Source organism: Coenobita brevimanus, chromosome 111, assembly GCF_032717465.1.
Source record: "Coenobita brevimanus isolate Jiangsu-jjx chromosome 111, ASM3271746v2, whole genome shotgun sequence".
Lineage (NCBI taxonomy): Eukaryota > Metazoa > Arthropoda > Malacostraca > Decapoda > Coenobitidae > Coenobita > Coenobita brevimanus.
The window spans coordinates 35088364-35111431 of NC_137064.1; the positions used below are offsets into that span (position 1 = coordinate 35088364).

At 42.2% G+C, this 23068-nt stretch overlaps 1 protein-coding gene across 1 annotated transcript in view; it reads left to right on the forward strand.

Annotated features, from left to right (window-relative positions):
• LOC145417874 (ral GTPase-activating protein subunit alpha-2) overlaps window positions 1-23068 on the forward strand; it is a 151263-nt gene that overhangs the window by 48597 nt on the left and 79598 nt on the right. Inside the window, exons 17-23 of the mRNA XM_080286490.1 lie at window positions 832-948; window positions 4023-4222; window positions 5879-5977; window positions 9156-9311; window positions 10391-10522; window positions 11452-11580; window positions 12004-12171. Coding sequence (XP_080142616.1) covers window positions 832-948; window positions 4023-4222; window positions 5879-5977; window positions 9156-9311; window positions 10391-10522; window positions 11452-11580; window positions 12004-12171 — 1001 coding nt within the window. The remainder of the gene's footprint in view (window positions 1-831; window positions 949-4022; window positions 4223-5878; window positions 5978-9155; window positions 9312-10390; window positions 10523-11451; window positions 11581-12003; window positions 12172-23068) is intronic.

Here is a 23068-nt window from a genome sequence, read left to right on the forward strand (position 1 = left end):
GTGGCTGTGGCAGTTCCGCAGTCACCATGGCCTACACAATGTTCAGACCCATGGTGCACAACTTTCAGTGTTGAGTGGGTGGTGAGTGGATGCTATTTTATTAATTCTTTAGCAAACGGGCATGGTCTTTCCATATTTTCTATTGAAATGCATCTTTCACAAGGTTATTGTACTTGTTATTTTTCCTGAATTACCACAGTCACTGGGCATTTTTGTAACACTTACCTCTGAAAGCTATAAATGAGGATTTAGAATGCGTAAATATTCTGGCAACGTCTAGCAGTAGCTGGCCTTGTTGAACATTCCTGGCGCGTCTTTAAATCTGAAAGTTGGCTGTCAAACGCAAGTTAGGTTGCGTTAGTCTTGGTTAAATAATTAAGTTTCACATAGCTTGGACATGGGATACACTGACACGTCCAGTCTGAGCGATATTTGGTAAACAATGCTGCCAATTGGAAAGATCATTGGTAAACACTGCTGCGGGCAACCTTGCTGCTTCCTTAAATACCCCAAAATAGGTATATATCGTTTCTTGCAGTCACAATTGAAACATTAACTATCTGTGTTGCATATGTACCAAAATTACTTAGCTTGAGATCATGAGTTTGTTATTAGGGTGGAATCGCCATGCCCATTTGGTGAAGAATTACCACTGATTTTGTTTAAGTACAAATATATTTTACAGGAATGGACTTTTTGCAGGAACAGACCGATCTTCCTCCCTAGTAGTCCACAAAATCTCATGTCAACTGTACTGTAGAAGGTTAATGAAGGCTACAAGATTGTGGTGGTGGTGATTATTATTATTATGATATATCATTTGCATCACAGGTTATGGGGAGGATGACTCACGTACACCCTCCCCCTCCCCGTCTTCTGGAGTTGAGTCGTCATCCATGAAAGATTCTCCGATGCAAATAGAACTTGGCGGTGACACAAACAGTATAGGTGAGTGACCAGGTAGTGTAGTTGATCACTTTAACCACATCACTCCCAGTATATCATTTATATTTCATTCTTGTTGCTGCTAGTAGATGGATGGCTGCCACCATCCTTCGGAGCTGCTACCATAAGAGTGAAATGTTGTTCCAAGCATCATAACTATGGGGCATTCATTCTTTAATGACGGCAATTCTTAACCACTTTTGAGCATAGTTAATGGCTATGTTAAGTCAAGTTGGATGGTTGATCTGATTGCTAACTAGCAGGCTCATACCTGTCTCGTAACGAGGGCTCATCAGATTTCATTCCACTATGACCTAGTATTCAAGTTGTGAAGTAGTCCAGTTCCATCAGATGAAAACAAACCAAATATAGTTCATTCACTTTAACCATCTCACTTGGAATAAAGGTATGCCTTGATATATGATAGCCCTGGATGCGATACCCTGGCATAGCAAAGGAGGTAGATATACCACCATACCCCGCCTAACGATGGCCAAACCCCAGTTTAACAATGGGTTTAGATTTTTTAAAACCAATTTTGATGATATTCTAGACCTAAATTTTGTGTTTAGGTTGATTTATAAACTGTTTTTAGACATATTAATGTGTTTTAGTCATAGATGGGGTGAGCATTGTCATTTTGGGTACAGTTTACTAAGTTTTACTTTTTTCAGACTTATATTTGATGATTTTCAGAGTTTATTTTTTGGTGAGTTATAAATTGCCTTTAGGCTTAGCATGTTTTAAAGCTATTTGGGGGTTCAGGTGAGCTAGAAACTTGTTTTGGACTCATTTGGGTGAGTTTAGAACTTGGTTGGGGGAAACCCAAGGCTCAAAAATGCATCCCTATACTCTACATGATAAATCTACCCTGGTATATGTTACCCCGCGTAATGATGGGTTTTTTACTCAACCAGTTGCATTATTAAACCGGGGTATACCTGTATATGATTTATATTTAATTTTTGCTGCTCCCAGATGGTTTATTCAGCTTATTTGTATCATGCATACCACAGTCATATGCAGTACAGTAATCCCTCATTTATCTGGACGTGTGATTTCTGAACCTGTTCAATATCTGGTTACTGGACCTTGGCTCTATTAAACTATTTTCCGAATTTACTTGCTATTATCCGAACGTAAAAGTCCTCGAGAACTTCATCTGGCCAGCCAACATTTTCAGACAATCGGCATCATGGTTGCTGGACTGTATGCGGGAAATAGACCATAACCAACAACCTGAGCTCAAATGTCTGTCCACCCCTGTATGGAATAGTCAAAGTCACGCGCTGGTCTGATCACTCCCTACGAATCTCCAGCACCCGATTAATACCTACCATAATCTGCAAGCAGTGTCAAAACGTCCATACGCATCCCCACGGAATATCCATTGTCGCATGGCCGCCGGGATTAGCCATTCCCAACTGCCACCAACCATGTAACAGAGACTGTAAGCCACAAGTCAGATGAAAGTGCCTGTCCGCCTCTACACTGAACGTCCAAAGTCTCCCGATCGCTGGGAGTTGTGTTTCCCAATGGCCAGTGCACGTGTAAGGCAGATCATAAGCCACATACCAGGTGGAAGCCCCCATCTGCCTCGTGACAGAAGTGTGAAAATCCAGCCCACAACCTTGTTTCTTCCCCCCCTTCTGTCCCTCCTCCATACCCTTCCATGCACCCTGCCATGCTAGCCAGTCCTTTCTTCCCCCTCATTCCCTCAGTCTCTCCCCTTCCTCACACTGAAAGCAATGACCTGTGACTTAGTTTTTGGCAGTTTATTCAGATACTATTGGTCATATCAAAATTCCACGAAATCCACAAGAAAGCTCATGAAATTCTGCGTCTAGACATACGTTTAACTTTTGCAAGATGGGGGCAAGATTTTGCAGTAGGTTGGTGGAAAGTTATATGAAGGTAGGTTTTACTCCTGAACACCATGTATTCTGACCGCAGTTTTGTTATTTTACTCTCTGTGTTTTTATTTGCAAATCTTATGAATGCCAGCAATGGTGATGGTATACCATTTATACCAATTTAACCAATTTCCTGTGGCATATTTGCCATGAATTTTGTGTGTGTGTGTGTGTGTGTGTGTGTGTGTGTGCTTGCGTGCGTGTGTGTGTGTGTGTGTGTGTGTGTGTGTGTGTGTGTGTGTGTGTGTGTGTGTGTGTGTGTGCTCGCCCCGGGAGCATCCATCACTCGTGTCACAAAGATAACTGATTTTCCAACTGTCTTCAGTTTTTTTGTGGATTTTTGTTGTTTATGCATTGTTTTCTTGGTGTTTATCATAAATATGGATTCTCCTATGTGTGTTCTGATGTCTCAGTATGGCAGAGTGACCGGAAATCAGTTCCAAAATTAGAAAGGGTACTGTACAGTGTGTACATACTGGTATTTTTTTTTCATGATTTTCTTGGTGTTTAGCATTACATGTACTTTGGATGTTCGTATTTGTGTTTTGATGTCAAAATATGGCAGATTGACCTGAAAGCAGTGCCAGAATTAGGAAGGGCATTGTACATGCAGCAGTACATAGGTATGGTATTTTACGGTTTTCAGTGTGTGTTTTTTTTTAACATGGTTTTCTTGGTGTTTTAAATTATTTTCGATATTCCTGTGTGTGTGTTGATGTCTAAATGTGCCTGAATGACTGCAAAACACTGCCAAAGTAAGCAGAAGTACTGTACAAATAGGTTAGGCGTAGGTTGGAGGGTGGGTATAGGTAGGATCTGGGTATAGTAGGGGGATATTGTTTTCTATCCGGACATTGCCACTACCCAGACATGCCTTTGACTCTTTTACATCAGACTATGAGGACATCATTCTTTCACCATCCACTCATTAACAACACTCCTGGGCATCTTTGTATACTCACACAATCATTCAGGCATATTTCAGCATTTTCTCTAGCGTCCTTCAGTTTCCGTTAAATATCTTCCTCCCTTGGCACTCCACAATAATCCATTACATTATTTACAGAGTCAGTTTCAACTCTTCCATTCAGGTCTCTAATTACAAACATGATATACCAATATACTTGATTGATTGATTTATTTTTCTTGTTGTCATGACAACAGACACACTAGAGGGTGGGGTGTTAAGTGAGCAGCGTTCAGTGATGTCCGGCGGCGCGGTTCGAGGTTGGCTGCCGGACGTAGCAGTGGTGTTGTGGCGGCGGGTGCTGGGCCTCCTCGGGGACCCCAACCAGGTGGCATCTGTGGCTAGTCATGCACAGATCTTCAAGTACCTTGCTGACCTCACTGATACACTGGTTAAGGTACCATACTTTTCTCACTCAGGCAGTGAAAGTAATATACAGGGTGGTTCATAAGTTGTCCCCCACTGTAGTCTGTTTGTTTTCACCTGACAGAGCTCTGTAACCCATTTCAGCTCATTTGATGGCCAAATAGTCGGACTGGAGGGTAAATTTGACTAGCAACCAGGAGACTCATTCCTGCCGAGCAACAAATGTGCATTGAGTTTCATGCAACTATGACTATAGTAATCAAGCTGTGGGAGTAGTCCAACTTCTTCAGATGAAAACAAACTGACAATAGAAACTGAGTTAGTGATATCTTGTGTTTTGTGGGGATGGCTCTTTCTGCTGATGTGGGTCTGGTTGTGGCAATGGGAGTAGGAAATGAAGCAGTACTGTAGAACAGATGGTAATGCTGACTGGGCCATTTCCATGAAACACAAGAAAGTGCCCAGCAGAGCAGAAGAGAAGCATTATGTATGACCACCCTGTGCCATAATCTTGTTTCTTGCCTTTTTGCCTACCATGGACAAAGATTACTGGAAATCGCATGTACTTTTCTAACTTGTTAGTCGACCATAATGATACCCTTGCTGTACATCGTATGGCGGATGATAACAGTATTGTAGAATGATACGTACATTAAGATATAAAGCTCTGCGGCTGTGCTGCTCTAGTCCAGTTGCTTTAAGGGTAGATGACCAACCCATGCTGCTATTGGAATTATATGAATGGTAGGTGGGGGCGCTCACCGACCACTCACTCGATGTAGTGCTGCTCTCGGGTGTCAGCCCCTTCCTTTCCTCACTCCTTTCCTTCCTTCCTCTTCACTCTTTCTGTACTTAATTCTTTCCTCATCCTTCTGCCAATGGGTGACTTTACACTTCCTCTTTTGTGTTTCTTTCATTTATTCTTTCCTGTTCTTTCTTCTTATGAGTGACTCTACACTGAGTGACAAGCCGAATGGTTTCCTGTACACCAGGAAACCATTTACTATGCTGGGTGGTAACCATGTAACCAAATTGTGGTGCCTGGTGGTTTACTGGGTAAATAATGCACTCCAATTTGATTGAGCCTGCGTAGGTTTATTTCTAAGAGGTGGTTGGTGTTTATTGCTCACATAATGCCACTCAGGGATGAGTGAGGCTGGTCACTCTCATCTGTAATTTCAGGACCAACTAGCCAAATGGTTTCCTGTAAGCCAAGAAACCATTTACAACGCTGGGTGGTAACCATATAACCAAACCATACGTGCTCCCTACGTGTCAAGTGGGTTGGTGGAGGGTTAGTGCCCCTCCCTGTAAAACAAATAACCCAGAGTCAAATGGCCACCCCATACGGGATTATGGCGTCTGGCAATAGATAGATAGATAGAACTTTCCTAGCCCCGGGCTCCTATGCACCTCATGGGGCAACATAGGATTGGATGATGGATGGATGGAACAACCTTCAGCTAGTCATGTAATGCCACCAGGGAAATTACTGGTTATTATCCCTAAATTATTCATATAATCAATTCATGTGAATGATAGGTGGTGTGAAGTGCATGAGTGTGGATGTTTATCCAGTGTCGTCATAATCTGGGGTCTCTTGACACCACTTCATCCAATTCTTAGGTGGGAAAGGACTTCTGGGTGATGATGATGATGGTAGTGATGATTTTGATATGTGTTACAGCTACGAGACAACCAGAGCATCAGCATGGACAACCAAAGCAGCCCTGAACCTCCTGACCTCATTCCACCTCTGCCTCTGGTGGCCCCTTGGTGTTTTAAGGTTAGTATAATTGTATTGTATTATTTATAGAGGCTCCAACATGTTTGCATGTATTGGCCTTGGTCACCTAATGGCAGCTCTCCATGCTGCTCAGTCACTGGCAGTCTCCCTGTTCAGTCCCTTATCCTTGAGGTCACACTCTATGACCTCGTCCCTGGTCTTTTAGGTTTGCCTTTCGCAACCCTACCCCCGACATTCACACTTCTCACTTTCCACTCCCAGTTTTCATCCTTCCTCCTCATCACATGTCCAAAACATCTCAGTCAACCTCACCTAATCACAGCACCAAAACACTCCATTCCCATCCTTCCCCACAACTCTTCAGTTGTAAACCTACTCTCCCCAGGTTTCGCATTCAAGGAACCACTACATCATCATCATTCATCAACATCCAGATCGCCTTTCCCACCCTAGGGCAGAGTGGCAACGTCCAGACGTCCAAAGTTTGTCCAGTTCAATGGACCACGCTTCCATTCACTCATCATTCAAGCCCTCAAAATCCTGGCTTCATCAGATAGGCCAAAAAATTTCACCACGTTCTGTAGCTTCACACAAAGAGCCAATGTGAACACTATCACCTTTAAAAGGAGTGCCAAATCCCTGGTTATGCACATCGCACAAAATTCATCCAGCCAGCTCGATCTCTTGTCAGTCCCTTAGCCTCACCAACATCCATACCTGTCTTCCTCACACATTTTTCCACCATATTCCTTCACCTTCTTCTTGGCCTACCTCACCTTTTCCCACTTCATATTTGCTCAGATATACCTTTTTCACCACTCTGTTGTCATCCATTCTCTCCACATGACCATACCATCTCAGTACGCTCTCTTCAATTCTGGTGTCCACGGACTTCCTCAGTCTGAATCTTTAACGAATCACATTATTCCGTATTGTTTCCACTCACAGTATTCCACATACATTCCTCAGCAGTCCCATTCCATTGCTCTTGTTCTTGACTTTTCATTTTCATGCCAGACCATAGCCTGGCACCCATATGTTAAAGTTGGCACTGTCACTCCTTCATGTAAGCCTTGCACAGCTCCAACACTCAAGCCTCTGTTTCTTATCAAGACTTTCATTGCACCAGCTACTTTCCTTCCTTGTGTCACCCTACTTTCCACTTCTTTTTCACATTTTCCTCCCTTTTCTCTCACTGTACCCAGGTATTTGATCTCTCTCACCATTTCCAGTCTCTCTCCATTCACTGTAACATCACACTGGGAGTCACCTTCTCTCTCTGTGACAATCACTTTACTCTTTTCTGCATTTACTCTCAAGGCACGACATTCACAGACATCCACAAAACTCTACAGTAGTCTACCAAGCTCTTGTCCGGTATTTACAAGTAGCACTGCATCATCAGCATACGTTAAATTTGAGATATTCCATCCATCACCATTCATTACCAACACCATCCCTCTCTCTGTTACTCGTGTTTTTATTTCTCATCACCCCATCCATATATATATATATATATATATATATATTTATGGGGAGGCAATGGAGATGATTGTGGGCAACACATATTTTAGGAAAAGAGACAGTAGGTTAATTACGTATGGGTCTGGGGGAAATAGCAGTCAGATAGATTATTTTCTGGTTAGGAGGGCCGATAGGAGGTTAGTGAGGTATTTTCTGGTTAGGAGGGCCGATAGGAGGTTAGTGAGGGATGTTAAAGTTATAGGAAGTGAGGAGTGTGTGCAGCAGCACAAACTATTGATTTGTGATATGGTGCTTAAAGAACAAGTGATGAAAAAGAGGACTTATATACCTAGGAGAAAAATATGGAAGCTGAAAAACCAAGTAGTAAGGGATGCCTTCTAAAGCGAGTTGAGGAGAGTGGTGGCTGAACAGGGAGCTGTAGACAGAGGTGTTAATGAACAGTATAGAGCCCTCAAAAACAATTTCTTGAGAGTTACTGATGTAACATGCGGTTGGACAAGAGGACCACCAAGACATAGAGTAACTTGGTGGTGGGATGAGGGTGTAGAAGCTACAGTTAAGGAGAAAAGAAGGCTTTTCCGGGAATGGAAGAAGGGTGGTAGCAAAGAGGAATATTTGGCTGCCAAGCGGAGGGCTAGAAGAGAGGTATACAGGGCAAAGTCTGAGTCACAGAGACTATTACTTGATAACCTAAATCATGGGGAAAGGAAAAATATGATATTTAGTGTGGCAGGTCAGGTGAAGAGGGATAATCGGGATATTATAGGTGAGCATTGTGTGAGGAATGATGATGGAAGGGTAGTGTTGAACAGTGAGGATATCAAAGATGCATGGAGGGAGCATTATAACCGGTTGTTGAATGAGGAGTTTGACTGGGACGGGGAAGGTTTGGAGCCAGTAGATCCAGTGTTTGGCCCTTGGCCTTTGATTGATGCTGCTACTGTGAGTGAGGCAATAGGCAGGATGTGGGTGGGGGAGGCAGCAGGTGTGTCTGGGTTGACTGCCGAAATGTTGAAGGCCTTAGGCGATATAGGAGTGAGGTTAGTCACTGACCTGATAAATAGGATAATTTATGAGTGTGTTGTCCCAGATGATTGGCTGAAGAGTGTAATTGTAAATGTGTATAAAGGGAAGGGTGATGCCCTGGAAAGAGGAAATTATAGAGGCATAAAGCTTTTAGATCAGATAATGAAGGTAATGGAGAGAGTTTTAGAAGATATGATTATAGAAAGAGTGAATATTGATGAGATGCAGTTTGGGTTTATGCCAGGTAGGGGGACCACGGATGCTATATTCATGGTTCGACAGCTTCAGGAAAAATGTATTGATAGGAGAATACATATATACATTTTTGTGAAGCTACTGAATGTGGTGAATGTTTTTTGTGTACCAGATAGAGCCAGGATTCTGGGGGCTTGAATGATGGTGTGGATGGAAGAGTGGCCCATTGGATTGGGCAAAGTTGGTCTGTCTGGACGTTGCTACTACTCACCCTGCCCTAGGGTAGGAGAGGAGGTCTGGGTGTTGATGTTGATGATGATGATGATTATAATTGTTATCATCATCATCATCAATCATCATCATCATCATCATCATCATCGTCATCATCATCGTCATTGTCATCGTCATCGTCATCATCATTATTATTAACATATCACTTGCATATATCAAATACTTACTGTAATTTTGTACCCAAGTTACCACAATGACGTCTTTCATGTTGGTGTTGCAGGCATTAAGCATGGGGCTGTCACATCACAAAGGCAAGGTTATAGCTTATCGGCTGCTGTGTGTTATGATGGTGCGGCGACATGACATTCCACCACCTCAGGACATGCTCACAGAATTTTACCGTATCCTTCATCAAGGTCTTGTTGGCCAGGATCAGGTTAGATGGTGACTTCTCATTATAGAATATGTTACAGTTCTTTCACGTTAACTTGACCAAGAATGGTGAGTGTAAGGCCCATGTAGTTGGGCTGACTATTACTGGGTAGTTAATGTCTTTCTTTTCTTTTCTTTATTGCTCTGGAACCTTCCTTAGTCATTAGTGTGAAAAAGAGATCAGGATGATGATGACCTTGATGATGTTTTAGTTCTTTTGCCTTATTTTGACCTAGATTTTTCCCCTTTTTTATAGAATTTGTTATAGTTCTTTCCTCATAATTTGACCCAGATTATTGTCCTTTTGATAGAATATGTTATAGTTGTTTCATCTTAACTTGGCTCCAATGTTTTTTCCTTTTGCTGTTCATTTCATGCAGCATAGTAATGGAATAAGATGATAGTATGGCTTGGCCTCCTGTCCAAAACACTCTCCTTTACTGGCATCATATTATAGTGTTAATACTTTTACAACACAACATTTTAGGTGGAGAGAAGGAAATTTTACAGTTCGAGTAAAAAGTATTTAGTCTGGTGATGATCTCAGTCTTACTGCATCACTGGTGCATTTTATTGAGGTTTGAAGTGGTATGGACAGAATACACAGAAATTTGATGCCAAGAAAAGTATTTGAAAGTGAAAGTGAAAGTAAGATCAGAAGAGTTGACCCAGTGTGGTAGGAAAGAAGAGAGAGGAGCAGTACTGTACATTGGTGAGAGAGAAAGAAGAGGAGTGTGGAAGAAGAAGGTAGAGCAGTGCATTGGTGAAATAGAGGGAAGAGAAGTGTTTGAGTGAGAGAGAGAGAGAGAAAAGCATGGAAAGACCAGGTAAGTAGGAGCCACTTCTTTTATAGCCATCCCTTGCCAAGGGGTCTCTGAAGGCAACAAGGCATCACAGATGATGATGATGATGATGATAATGACTAGTGACTGATCAATAGTAGCCCAGTTTTATACAGTGCAACATTGTTCTTCGTGTTATCCCAGTCTGATGATGACATCGATGATGATGGCCTGTGTACTGTAGCATAGTTTGATATTCTGTAACAGTGTTTTTTTTTTGTGCGTCTTGCCAATACACCAGGAGGTAATCAACACATTAGTGGCCGAGTGCAGTCCCAATTTCTTCTCACTGGGTCTACCTGGCTCCTCCATGCTCACCCTGGACTTCATCTTCGCCACAAACACAGTCATCACCTCTCCTGATAACAAACTGGTGAGCCCACACCCAGATTTATATAGGTATACTATAGTTCATTCACCTTAATTTGACAGTGATTTTTGTCCTTTTGTAGCATGTTTTCCATTGCTCACTGGCAGTGTAAGACAATGCTGTGACTCCATAGTGATTCTTCATGTTTAGCATCGTGTTCTACTGTAGTGCCAGTCTCTTGTTATAGGTCAGTGTTCAAAATGGAGAGGTACCAGTTTTACACTAGTTAAAGTAAAGAGTATAGTTAAAGCCTTACTCTTGTTTACACCAGTCACCCAAATTGGGGGCATTGTCAGGGATCATTGCTGTCACTTCTTTCCATGGCACTTCATCATGGCTACCATCATATTGGCATGTCAGTCGCTTTTGTAGCTCAGCATTCAAAATGGAGAGATGTCAGTGTTACACCTAGGCTGTGCTCCTTTCTCCTTAACATGGCCCAGATTTTCATCTTTTTATAGCTAATTTCATTTAAATTTCATCTTTTTATAGCTAATTTCATTTAACTTAATGGCAGAATAAAATAATGCTGTGGCTGCACACCCTTACTATAACACTTCATTGTGACTAGCCGTGGCTCAGTGGGTTAGAGCGCTCTGCTCTGACCGAAGGGTCGGAGGATCGAATCCACCCAAGGGTCATTGATAGACATCAGGAAGGGCATCCGGTCATAAAATGCTACACGCTCCAGTCCAGAAGTCCTCTACCCAGGGGCAACGCCTTAGCCCTTCGGGGATACCTGGCGTAAAACCAAATTATTTATTATATTAATTATTTATTGTGACTAGCATCTGTTTTTACAAGTAGTTTTCCAGATGGAGAAATGACAATTTTAGGCCAAGGTAGATTAAAAAGAGTATAGTCAAAGTGAACAAAAGATAATTATATTTAAAATGAACAGAGGAAACTTAAAGATTTACTCTTGTACCCAGCAATCCCCTAAACTCGAGGCGTTAAGTCTACTGGGGTCGCTGTTGCCATTGTCATCTCTTTACCCGTCCATGCCAGTTCTCCAGCCATCGGCGTCAGAGATCTCACTCATGAATTGCTCCGATGTGAAGGTAAGCCAAGCCAATTTGTGTGGTTCCTGTAATTTTTTAGGTTTTTAGAAATGTAATGGGTGGTGATGGACACATTCCTTGCCACTCTGTTTCTCACTCTTACTTTTGAATGCATGTCTCATCCTCCCCCCCCCTCTCTCTCTCTCTCTCTTAAAGGCCAGGACCAACTTGCCTAGCCCCAGGCTCCTACGTTCCTCGTAGGGTGACGTAGGATTAGATGATGGATAGATGGATTTCTGTGTGTGTGTGTGTGTGTGTGTGTGTGTGTGTGTGTGTGTGTGTGTGTGTGTGTGTGTGTGTGTGTGACCATCTGATCATCTAGTGACTACTACTTAGGAGAGATAAGCATGATGGGTGGCAACAGATGCTTTCCTTGACTGTCTGTCATCAGTGCATACTCTTTTCTTGTGTGTTTTTCTACAGGACCACCTAGTGACGGTGCTGCTTAAGAGTGGTAAGCGTGACGGGTGGTGGCGGACGCGTTCCCTGGCCCTCTGTACCCTGGCCCTCTACCTCTACCATGAACTGGCCCATCAGACCTTCCACACCAAAGTCAATGAAGCCTTCAATGTCCTTCTGGCATCACTGAAGGTGTGAAGAGACAAGGGTTCATGAGCAGTTCTTGTTTTTGTACTATTAGTATTGCAACTCTAGACTCATCTGAATGTGAACCCTGCAGCCCTTCATCCTTCTTTTTGGAAGATAGGGAGGGAGTTTAAGGATGTTTGTATAATTGAACATCAAAGCCAACCAATTATGTTAATGCCACTGTGAGGAGGAGTTCCTCTACAACACCTGTCTATCTGTCTGTAGCCAAATGCCATAATCCCACAAGGGGTCGCCATTTGACTTTGAGTTATTTGTATTATGGAAAGGGGCACTAACCCTCTGTAACCCACATTAATACATAGGGAACACGTATGGGTTGGTTATATGGCTACCATCCAGTGTTATAAATGGTTTTTCTGGCATACAGGAAACCATTAGCTTGTCACTTAATTTAAATCCACTTGAAAAGAAAAGAAGAGTAATAAAAAGTGACAGGAAAGATGAGAGAAACAGGAAGAGAGGAGGGCAGACACAGAAAAGGGATGATAAACATGAAGGAAGAAGTAGGCAGCATTTCATCAAGTGAGTGGATGATGATTGCCACCACTTAATATGCAAAAAGAGTTGCTGGGGAAGAGGTTCCGTGAAATCTCCCAGATTGCTTGACTCTTGAGTACATCCCCTAATAACCAGACACTTCAGAATTAGTGCTGTGCCTCTTGTTTCACAATTTAAATTTTAACACCCCGAGTCGAGGGATGCCCTTTTAAATTTTATTCTTGCTATTTTTTCATGATTTTATTCAGCTTAAGGGTTTAGCTTTTTAAACTAGAGGGGTTAGATAGAGTCTTGATAAACTCCGTCATGACAAAAGGTCTTTCTTAAGTTGCTTGAAATTGTATGATTGCTGCAAGACTAAACTAAGAAAAGGATGTCACTTGGAGTTTAGTAATATGATCTTTGGCCAAATTGACAGAGGTGAGTAGTAATGACTGTTGTAAAATCCAAGAGCACAAAAATGTGAGCGTGCCCTGATTTTTATGGATGTTGTGGTAGATGGGGGCACTCACCATCCACTCACTTGATGTGCTGCTTTGGGTGTCTGACCTTTTCTTTCTTCTGTCCTTCCTCTTCTGTCTTTCTGTCCTTCATTCTCTCCTCTTGCTTCTGCCTACGGGTGACTTTACACTCACTCTTCTGTCTTTCTTTCCTTCATTCTTTCCATCATCCAATCCTACGTTGCCCCATGAGGAGCGCAGGAGCTTGGGGCTAGGAAAGTTGGTCCTGGCATTTAAGATGAGAATGACCAGCCTCACTCATCCCTGAGTGGCATTACGTGAACAATAAACCCAACCATCCCTTGGATATAAACCTTCACCGGCTCAATCCGACTGGAGCACCTTTATTACCCACTAAACCACCTTGAGCCAAAATTTGGCTATATGGTTACCACCCAGCATAGTATATGGTTTCCTGGTGTACAGGAAACCATTTGGCTTGTCACTCAGTGTAGAGTCACCCACAGGCAGAAGGAAGAGGAAAGAATGAAGGAAAGAAAGACACAAGATGGAGTGTAAAGTCACCCGTAGGCAGAAGAAAGAGGAAAGAAGAAGGAAAGAAAGACAGAAGAGGATGGATGGAATGAAGGATGGAGGAGAGGAAAGGGCAGACACCCGAGAGCAGCACTACATCAAGTGAGTGGATGGTGAGTGCCCCCCACCTACCCATCCATATATATATATATATACACACAGTAGAACCTCTCATTCGGACTATATGGGAGGAAGGGTTGTCCAAATTAGCAGATTGTCCGGACCATCAGGGTAATCTCCAGTTCATACCAAACTCTATCTACATATGGTATGTTTGTTAATTATTAACATATGTTGCATATGTCAACCCTACATAACTGCAAAAGATGAAAAGATACTAAAATAACCAAACTAATCATGTACGATAGTTTTGTATTGCATAATTTACAGGTAAGGCCATGACAAGAAACTAGCCTACATTTTAAATTGTAGTGAGTGCCTAAGGCCCGTGCAGGCAAAAAAATAAATTAATTAGTTAACTGTAATATTTGGAATAAAAATAAAACTTATGTAGGCCAAAAATATATTGTCATCTTTGGCATATTGATAACGCCCATATGGGCAAGAAACTAATGTTTGATGTACAAGTAAAGCACATTTAAGTACAAAAAATAACCTACAGTAATCACTAAACACCACAGAATATTCTGACCCATTTTTGTGTAAGCAAACTCCTCCTTTTAACACCTTTATTCCTTGCAGAAGCTACACTTGCATTAAGGGGCATGGTAAGGAGGATTAACTTTTGAAATACAGCGTAAAAATATTAGTGGTTGGTGAACTAGTTGGTGGAACGAATGCTAGCATGTGTTTAAACAGGCACCCATGTTGAGACCTAACGTGATCTGAGACTAAACGAATGACGATCGCTTTCCTCGCCGATACTGAAAATGACTTTAGAATTACTTTCAACATATTTTTGGAGCTTATTGTTTTTAAATTTTGTCCGAATTAACAGAAGTCCGGATTAAAGGGGTCCGGACCAAAGAGGTTCTACTGTATATATATATGTATATATATATAATATATATATATACAGCAGCCGTGGCTCAGTGGGTTAGAGCGCTCCGCTCTGACCGTAGGGTCGGAGGATCGAATCCACCCAAGAGTCATTGGTAGACATCAGGAAGGGCATCCGGTCATAAAATGCTGCACGCTCCAAACCAAAGTCCTCTGCCCAGGGGCAACGCCTTAGCCCTTATCCAAAAAAGGGGTACCTGGCGTAAAACTCACTTTATATATATATACAGGTATATATATATATATATACCTATTGGAAATGTTTCCTCTGAACTCAAATCTAGGCCTACGTTTTTTTGGACTTCACACCCTGCTTGGCCCAGGCTGTGGCTTATCCTGGCTTTGCCACTAACGATGCTGTACAACATACTTCTGCTCCAGTACATGTAAATGCAGGGCAATTTCATTATTTCTGTGGAAACAAAAGGCTGATAAAAGTGTACATATCACTTTCTGAAACTGGATGCCAAAAAAATGCTGTTTACTTTTCCCCTTTTCTGTGGGTGTTCACTGAAAATTTATGTCTTCAGATTAGTCCACTCACATTTTTGCTTCACCACATCTGCGTCAGAAAATAGCTTGAAAGAGTCCAAAGGCGACACAATGTCAGATTTGCTGATCACTGGGTTCAGCCCAAAAAACTCAGTCGTAAATTCAGGCACATGGTTGGGACGTATGTCAGCAGATATGTCACTTATCAACTGCCAGCCACCTTCGATTTGTTTTTCATGAATATCATCAAATTCATCACTCTCAAGTTCTTCACTCGACGAGTCATCGATATCCATGTCTTGAGCCAACAGCTGATAGTCCTCATCACTCGAGGAATCGCGAGATTCATCAAGAATATGCTGTGATTCGGCAAAATTCTCTGTGGAGGGAATGACAGTACACTCTCCTATGACACACAGTCAAGACTGATCCTGGCGGGATGCAGAGCTACTGTCCAACATGCCATCAATCACATGCCCTCCCATATATATTGGGATTGGCTGATAAAAAGTGGGTGGAGCTTATTTTATCCTCAGTAACATATACGAGCCAACATGTAAGGTCCTAGCACAATAAACTAAACCCTCTGCTGTCTCCTTTGGTGGCATTGATACATGACGACACAGAGGCATCGTAGTGTGCGTGCACTGGAGGGTTATAATGACGTATAAGCATCATTGTGGCAAAGGGGTTAATAATACATCCCATAAGTACTACTGAATGTCTTTGACTGTTGCAGGTTCCCTTAGCTGAATAAAAACATGTAGCTTTAACCAGAATATAGGTATAAGTAGCCAATTGGACCATGGCGGTTAGGATTGATAGAGGGGTTTGATGATGGAGTCCAGTATAGTGTACATGTGAGAGGAGTATGTGAATTTGAGAGAGGGCAGTATGATGCCAGAGTACAGGCTAACATTGAGGCCATTCATTTGTGGCCATCCATTATGGGATTAAAGCATCTGGCAGTAGATGGGTAATGTAGAACAAGTTGCATTAATGGTGGTGAAGGTATATTAGTTATACTGTATAGTGCTTATTTGCAAGATTAAATAATATTAGAGGATGTAGTAGTAACCATTGCAACACCAGACTCATCCATATGTGAACCCAGTGGGCTGTAGGGTGAAGTTGTTCCACCTCTTGCAGTCCACCATCCTCCTTTTCGAGGACAAATTCAGGAACATTTGTATAACTGGGCACACCACCATCCTTCTCTCAGGTGATAGAGAGGAAGTTGAGGGGTACTTTTGTATAACTGTTTGTTAACAGTAATATATATGTGTTAGTGTGTCAGTGGTCATACTGCAATGATTGGTGACAGTCTTGATTTAGTAGTAAATATTGTGATTTTGTGATAAATGTAGTGAAGTATTTCCTATGTGGTGTAAAAGTAGAAAATGACAAGTAAACATAGCAGTAGTAGTTGCAAGCCCAGGTTTGTCTGAATGTGAGCCCAGTGGACCCTACAGTCCATCCTCCACTTTTTGGGAGATATGTAGGGGATTGAGGGATGTATATATAACCAGGTAGCTCCAGTGCAGGGTCATATTGGTGCCACTACATGAAAGTGTCCATCTCCAGCACCCATTTATGGTTTGATAAATTGCAACACATAAAAATGTGGTACTTGGTCTTGTATTCTGTGTGACTGGAGTTTTCATAACACCTTTATCTCAGTGATTTATTCAGAATATGACAACCTTAGTAACCACTTGAATGTTACTGATGCTTTCTTGTTTTGTTTCATTTGTAAAGGCTCCAGCATGCTTGCACAGATGCATCGGCCTTGGTCACCTACTGGTGGCTGTCCATGCTGCTCGAACTCTGGCAGCCACCCTGTTCAGTCCCTTATCCATGAGGTCGCACTCTATGGCCTTGTCCCAGGTCTATTTCTGTCTGCCTCTCGCAACCTTACCCCCGTAACATAAACCCCTAAAAGAAGGTGTCTGCATATGCCATCCGAGGGTACTAGGGCCAAAAATACAAGTGTCCACGCATATGGTCACGCCCCCCACCCCGTACGACCACACCCACACACCACCTCCCACCCCCTCACCCCGACCCCCCATCACCACCGCCCTTTTACCATCCTGTACCCTCATCCCACACCCACCATCACTATCCCACCCCCACATCATCCCCCACCTTCCCACCATCCCCTCCATCACCTTGCATCCCCTACCCCTACATCCCCACCCCTACCCCCACATCCCCACCCCACTCTCCCACCCCAACCCTCCCACCCATCACCCCCCCCATCCCCACCCTACCCCCACTCCACCCCCTCACCACCACCCCCACAATCCCCACACTGTATCACACCTGCCGATTATGCCCGTGCTGAGCATGTGCCAAAACATTGCAGTGCCCATATTTTAAGGGTTAACTTTTCTCGCTTGCAGCTGCACCCAGTTGTCATCCCTCATCCTCTCCACATGCCCAAACCATTTATCTGCCTCTCCTCATCATAGGATCAATACACTCCAGTCCCATCCTTCCTCTCAACTCTCCCATTGGAAGCCTAGTCCCTCCTAGGCCTCGTATTCAAGGACGCAAAGCACATCCACCTAATCATTGTTATTTCTGTATGTTTGAGCCTACAAATATCCTTCTCCTTTACTGTCCAGTTCTCACTGGTCCTGAGGATAACATAATGGTCTGTAATGGAGTACCAAGAAAAAATGATAATGGGAAGCGACTGAAGGATACGTGTCAGGAAAGGAGGTGGTGCATTTGTAACTTGTATTTCAAAAACAAAGATGCATACAAATATACATTGTATAGAGGGAACAGAGATTGTGTTGAAAGGCTCCTGATTGATTATGTGCTCATAGAGAGGTCGATGCTGGGAGTAGTTGCTGATATGAGGGCCATGAGAGGACAATGTGGAGGTCTGTCAGATTATATGATTGTGGTATGCAAGATCAAGCTGAGAGGAGTGAGGTGGATGAGGAGAGAGAGGAGCAGTCAGGGAGAAAGAGTGAAAGTCAAGAATCAGAGGATCAAAGAAATGGCAGATGAATGCAGGACCAAAGTAGGGGAGTTGTGAGAATCAGTTAATTGGAATGAAATGGATATGGACAGCTTGTGGAATTCATATAGGGATTGCTTTGCTAGGAATACTAAAGCTGTGTGTGGTGTGGCAAGAGTAACAACAAAGAAGATAGGTACAACATGGTGGGATGAAGAGGTTAAGACAGCAGTGGAGGAATAGAGGAACAAGTGGCTAGAGTGGTTACAGGACGGGAGTTCAATTGAAATAAGAACTGAATATATTGAGGGCAAGAAGGACGTAAAGAGATTAGTGAAGAGGAAATAGGAGGTGAATGATGATCTAGGACGAAAAATGAATGCAAATTAATCTGAAAATAGGAAGTTCTTCTGGAAAGAGATGCAGAAATGTAGAAGTGACAGCTAAAAGAAATGTGAAAGTGTGAAGGATGTAAGTGGTAGATTGTTAATCCATGGGGATGAAGTAAGGACTATATGGAAAGAATATTTTGAAAGCCTGATGAATGGGAATAGAGAGAGCAGAGCGACTGTAAATGCGATTGATCTTGGAGGTGTGCAGAAAAGGAATGCAGTGCCAGGAAATGTGACACTCACACAGGTGAAGAGTGCTGTGAAGCAGCTGAAAATTGGGAAAACAGCTGGGGTTGATGAAGTCTGTACAGAGATGATTAAGTGTAGTGGATAGAGCTGAATGAAGTGCATGTTGGAGATATGTGAGAAGGCATTGACGAATGAAACTGTGCCAGCTGAGTGGAAAAAGGCCATGATTGTACCATCCATCAATCCATCATCCAATCCTACATTGCCCCATGAGGAGCGTAGGAGCCTGGAGCTAGGCAGTTGGTCCCGACATTTAAGATGAGAGTGACCAGCCTCACTCATCCCTGAGTGGCATTACATGAGCAATCAACCCCAGCCACCCCTTTGATATAAACCTTCACCGGCTCAATCCTATTGGAGTGCAATAATTACCCACTAAACCACCAGGCGCCAAAATTTGATTATATGGTTACCACTCAGCATAGTAAATGGTTTCCTGGTGTACAGGAAACCATTCAGCTTGTCACTTAGTGAAGAGTCGCCCACAGGCAGATGGAAGAGGAAAGAATGAAGGAAAGAAAGACAGAAGAGGGAGTGTAAAGTTACCCATAGGCAGAAGGACAAGGAAAGAATGAAGGAGAGGAAGACAGAAGAGGATGGAAGGAAAGAAGGATGGACGAGAGGAAAGGGCAGACACCCGACAGCACCACTACATCGAATGAGTGGTTGGCGAGCACCCCCACCTACCACAAATGATTGTTGAAAAATAACGGTGAGCGAGGTGAGTGCAAGAATTTTTGTGGCATAAGTTTATGAAGTGGGTTAGGAAAGGTATATGGAAGAATTATTATAAAGTAAGAGAGATACAACAGGGTGGCTTTAGGAGTGGCAGAGGATGTGTGATCAAATATTTGCAGTAAGACAAATAGTGGAGAAGGCTTGTGAGAAGGACTATGAGGTGTTTATGGCATTTATGGATCTGGAAAAAGCACACAACAAAGTAGACAGAGAAGGATTGTGGAAGGTTTTGTGCATATGTGGTGTAAATAGTAAGCTGCTAGATGCTGTTGAGAATTTTTATGATGGTAGCAAAGCATGCATAAGGGCAAATGGGCATCTAAGTGAATGGTTCATGATCAGTGTGGGTGTGTGACTAGGTTGTGTAATGTCCCCATGGTTGTTTATTATATATTCTTGTATGGATGGTGTGATGAGAGAAGCAAAAACGCGAGTAATGGAGAGAGGGATGGCGTTGGTAATGGATGGAATGTCTCGTATTTGTTGTATGCTGGTGATGCAGTTCTACTTGCTAATACTGACAAGAACTTGGCAGCCTAGTGCAGAGTTTTGCTGATGTCTGTGAGCATCATGCCTCTAAAGTAAATGTAGAAAAGAGCAAAGTGATGGTTATTGAGAGAGAATGTGACTCCCAGTGTGATGTTACAGTTAATGGAGAGAGACTGGAATTGGTGAGAGAGTTCAAATCCTGGGTACAATGATAGAAAAGAGAGGAAAATGTGCAAAAGAAGTGGAAAGTAGGGTGACACAAGGAAGGTATGTGGCTGGTGCTATGAAGGCCATGATAGAACACAGAGGCTTGAGTGTTGCAGGTGCACGAAACTTACATGAAGGAATGGTAGTGCCAGCTTTAACATATGAATGTGAGACTATGGTATGTCATGAAAATGAAAAATCAAGAGTGAGCACAATGGAGATGGGACTGCTGAGGAATGTATGTGGAGTACAGAGAGTGGATAGGATGCAAAATAATGTGATTCGTGAAGGTTGCGGAGTGAGGAAGTCTGTGGACACCAGAATAGAAGAGAGTGTATTGAGATTGTATGGTCATGTGGAGAGAACGGATAACAACAGAGTGGTGAGAAAGGTATATCTGAGTGAATGTGAAGGAGGGAGTAGGCAAGTTAGGACAAAGAGAAGGTGGAGGGATGTGATGGATGAGTATGTGAGGAAGAGAGGTATGGAAGTCGGTGAAGCTATGGGACTGACAAGAGATCGAGCTGGCTGGATGATTCTTGAGAGAAGAAGTGAATAGTTAGGGATTTGGCACCCCTTTTTAATGTGACTGTGTCTAGATTGACTGTCGGATACATTCATGTGAAGCGGCAAAATGTGGTGAATGTTTTTGGTATATCAGATAGAGCCAGGACTCCATGGGTTTGAATGATCAGTGTATGGAAGCATGGCTCATTGGAGTGGGCAGTCTTGGGCTGTCTGGACATTGCTACTCCTCACCCTTCCTTAGGGCGGGAAAGGAGATCAGGATGATGATGATGATGATGAATAATCCAGTCGACTCCACGACTCCAATAAAAGTGAATTCTGGTCTGTTGAAGTCCGTTGTTGTTAGTTTTTACTGTAGCACTACATCTCTTATGCATTCACATATTACAGACACTGCACAAGATGAAATTACTTCCCATGACCTTGTGGCAAACTGCACATGGCCACTCTCCCTCCTCTTGGACAATACTGCCACCAGCCCTAAATATCATCGCCGTTGTTTTATCTGCATTTACTCTCAAGCCCTTGTGTCTCATATCATCTCTCCACCTCCTAAATCTTTCCTCCACCTCCCTTTCATTCTCTCCAATCAACTCTAAATTATTGGCACAAAAAATCCCCCATGGGAGTTCATTTCTGAAGTCACGTGAGAGGTCTTCAGGCAGCATGATGAACAGCATGGGGCACAAGACTGCCCCACACTATGTCAGTATTAAAACAATATTGCATACTAACATACAAGGGAATGGTGTGGTGTAATGCACAAAATAAATTGCAAGGGATGTGGTACTAGGAAGTCTTCTATGCCACGTAGAATACAAGTCGTATTTTAAAGCTGTACCTGTACTGAAGTTGCATGGTTATTTATGAGGCATGGATATACTGAAACTGTTGTGTTTAGTTGAGTGTAGTAGTTACTTTGCTTGACTAGACACAAGGTATTTTATATGCTTGTAACAGTTATACTCCTTTCACCTTGACATGTCCAGATTTTCATACATCTGTCGTGGCAGAAAAAGACAACACTGTGGCATGTCATCTTTTCTATAGCACTTTTTTGTGACTAGCATCATGCTCTAGTAGTAATCTATTGCTGCATCTCCGTATTCAGGATGAAGAGATGGCAGTTTTTGGCCAAGGTAAGGTAAAAAGAGTATAGTGATAATTTTACAAGAATATGTCCACCTTAACTTGGCAGTTTTTTTTTTTTTTTTTTTTTTTTAAGGTGCAGAAGAAGACATTGCTATGGCTCTAGTTCTTGTTTTGTAACTTCCATCATATTCTAATGTTGATATCTTGTTACAGGTCTTTTGTGGAATAGGGCAAGTCTGTAAGTCTATATAATTTACATGGCACTTCTTCATGGCTAATGTCATATTCTAGTGTTCATCTCTTGTTGGAGCTCAGCAGTCAAGATGGAAAGTTGGCAGTTTTAGGCCAAGTTAAAGTGGAGAGAGTACAGAATAGTTGGTTTGAGAATTTTATGAAATTTGTCATATCTTAATGTGTTCTGCAAATTGTTGTCACCATGAACTTGTAATTGTTGAAATGTTTAGCATACCCTATGTTTTGGTGGATTAGGTGACATGTAAAGCAGCAAAGAAAAATACTTAAACAAAAAGTAGTAATAATAGTAACAGTAATGAGGGGTAGACTTAACAATGCAAAAAATGGTGATCTCAAAATTCTCTACAAATTTCCTCAGTGATATGAGTCAAAATGGTAACTTGGGTCACTAATCTTGAAAAAGCTGTTGGAATGTTCATAGTTATTATTATTTTACAAAGATCATCATAATAGTATTATTAGTTAAGAGTTAAAACTGAATTGCAAATCACATTCATTTATGATCCATCAAATTCAGTAGTTTTATCGTTAATTCCACTGTGTTGTTTACGTTGTCATGGTAATGGTCACATTATGAACCAGTGTGCCCGCTTCAGCGTAACTGTCATTTCACCACAGTAGCCTGATGTATATTATCCTTCATAACACATTTCATTAGAGACCCTGTACTTCTTTAATGATTTTAAAAAACAATTTCCACCTATACTTATCTAATGCTTTGACTAAAATGTCACATGAAGTGATGCCCACCAGCTCAGTAAAGGTTAACAGATAATCTCAGCACCTTTACCTGAATTTGTAAACAATAAGGCCATCTGCCTTGATGCTCTACCACCTCTGCTGATGACAGTCAGCATAAGGTACAGTATTTACATCATTACCAGTATCAGCCTCCTAAAGATATAATTTAG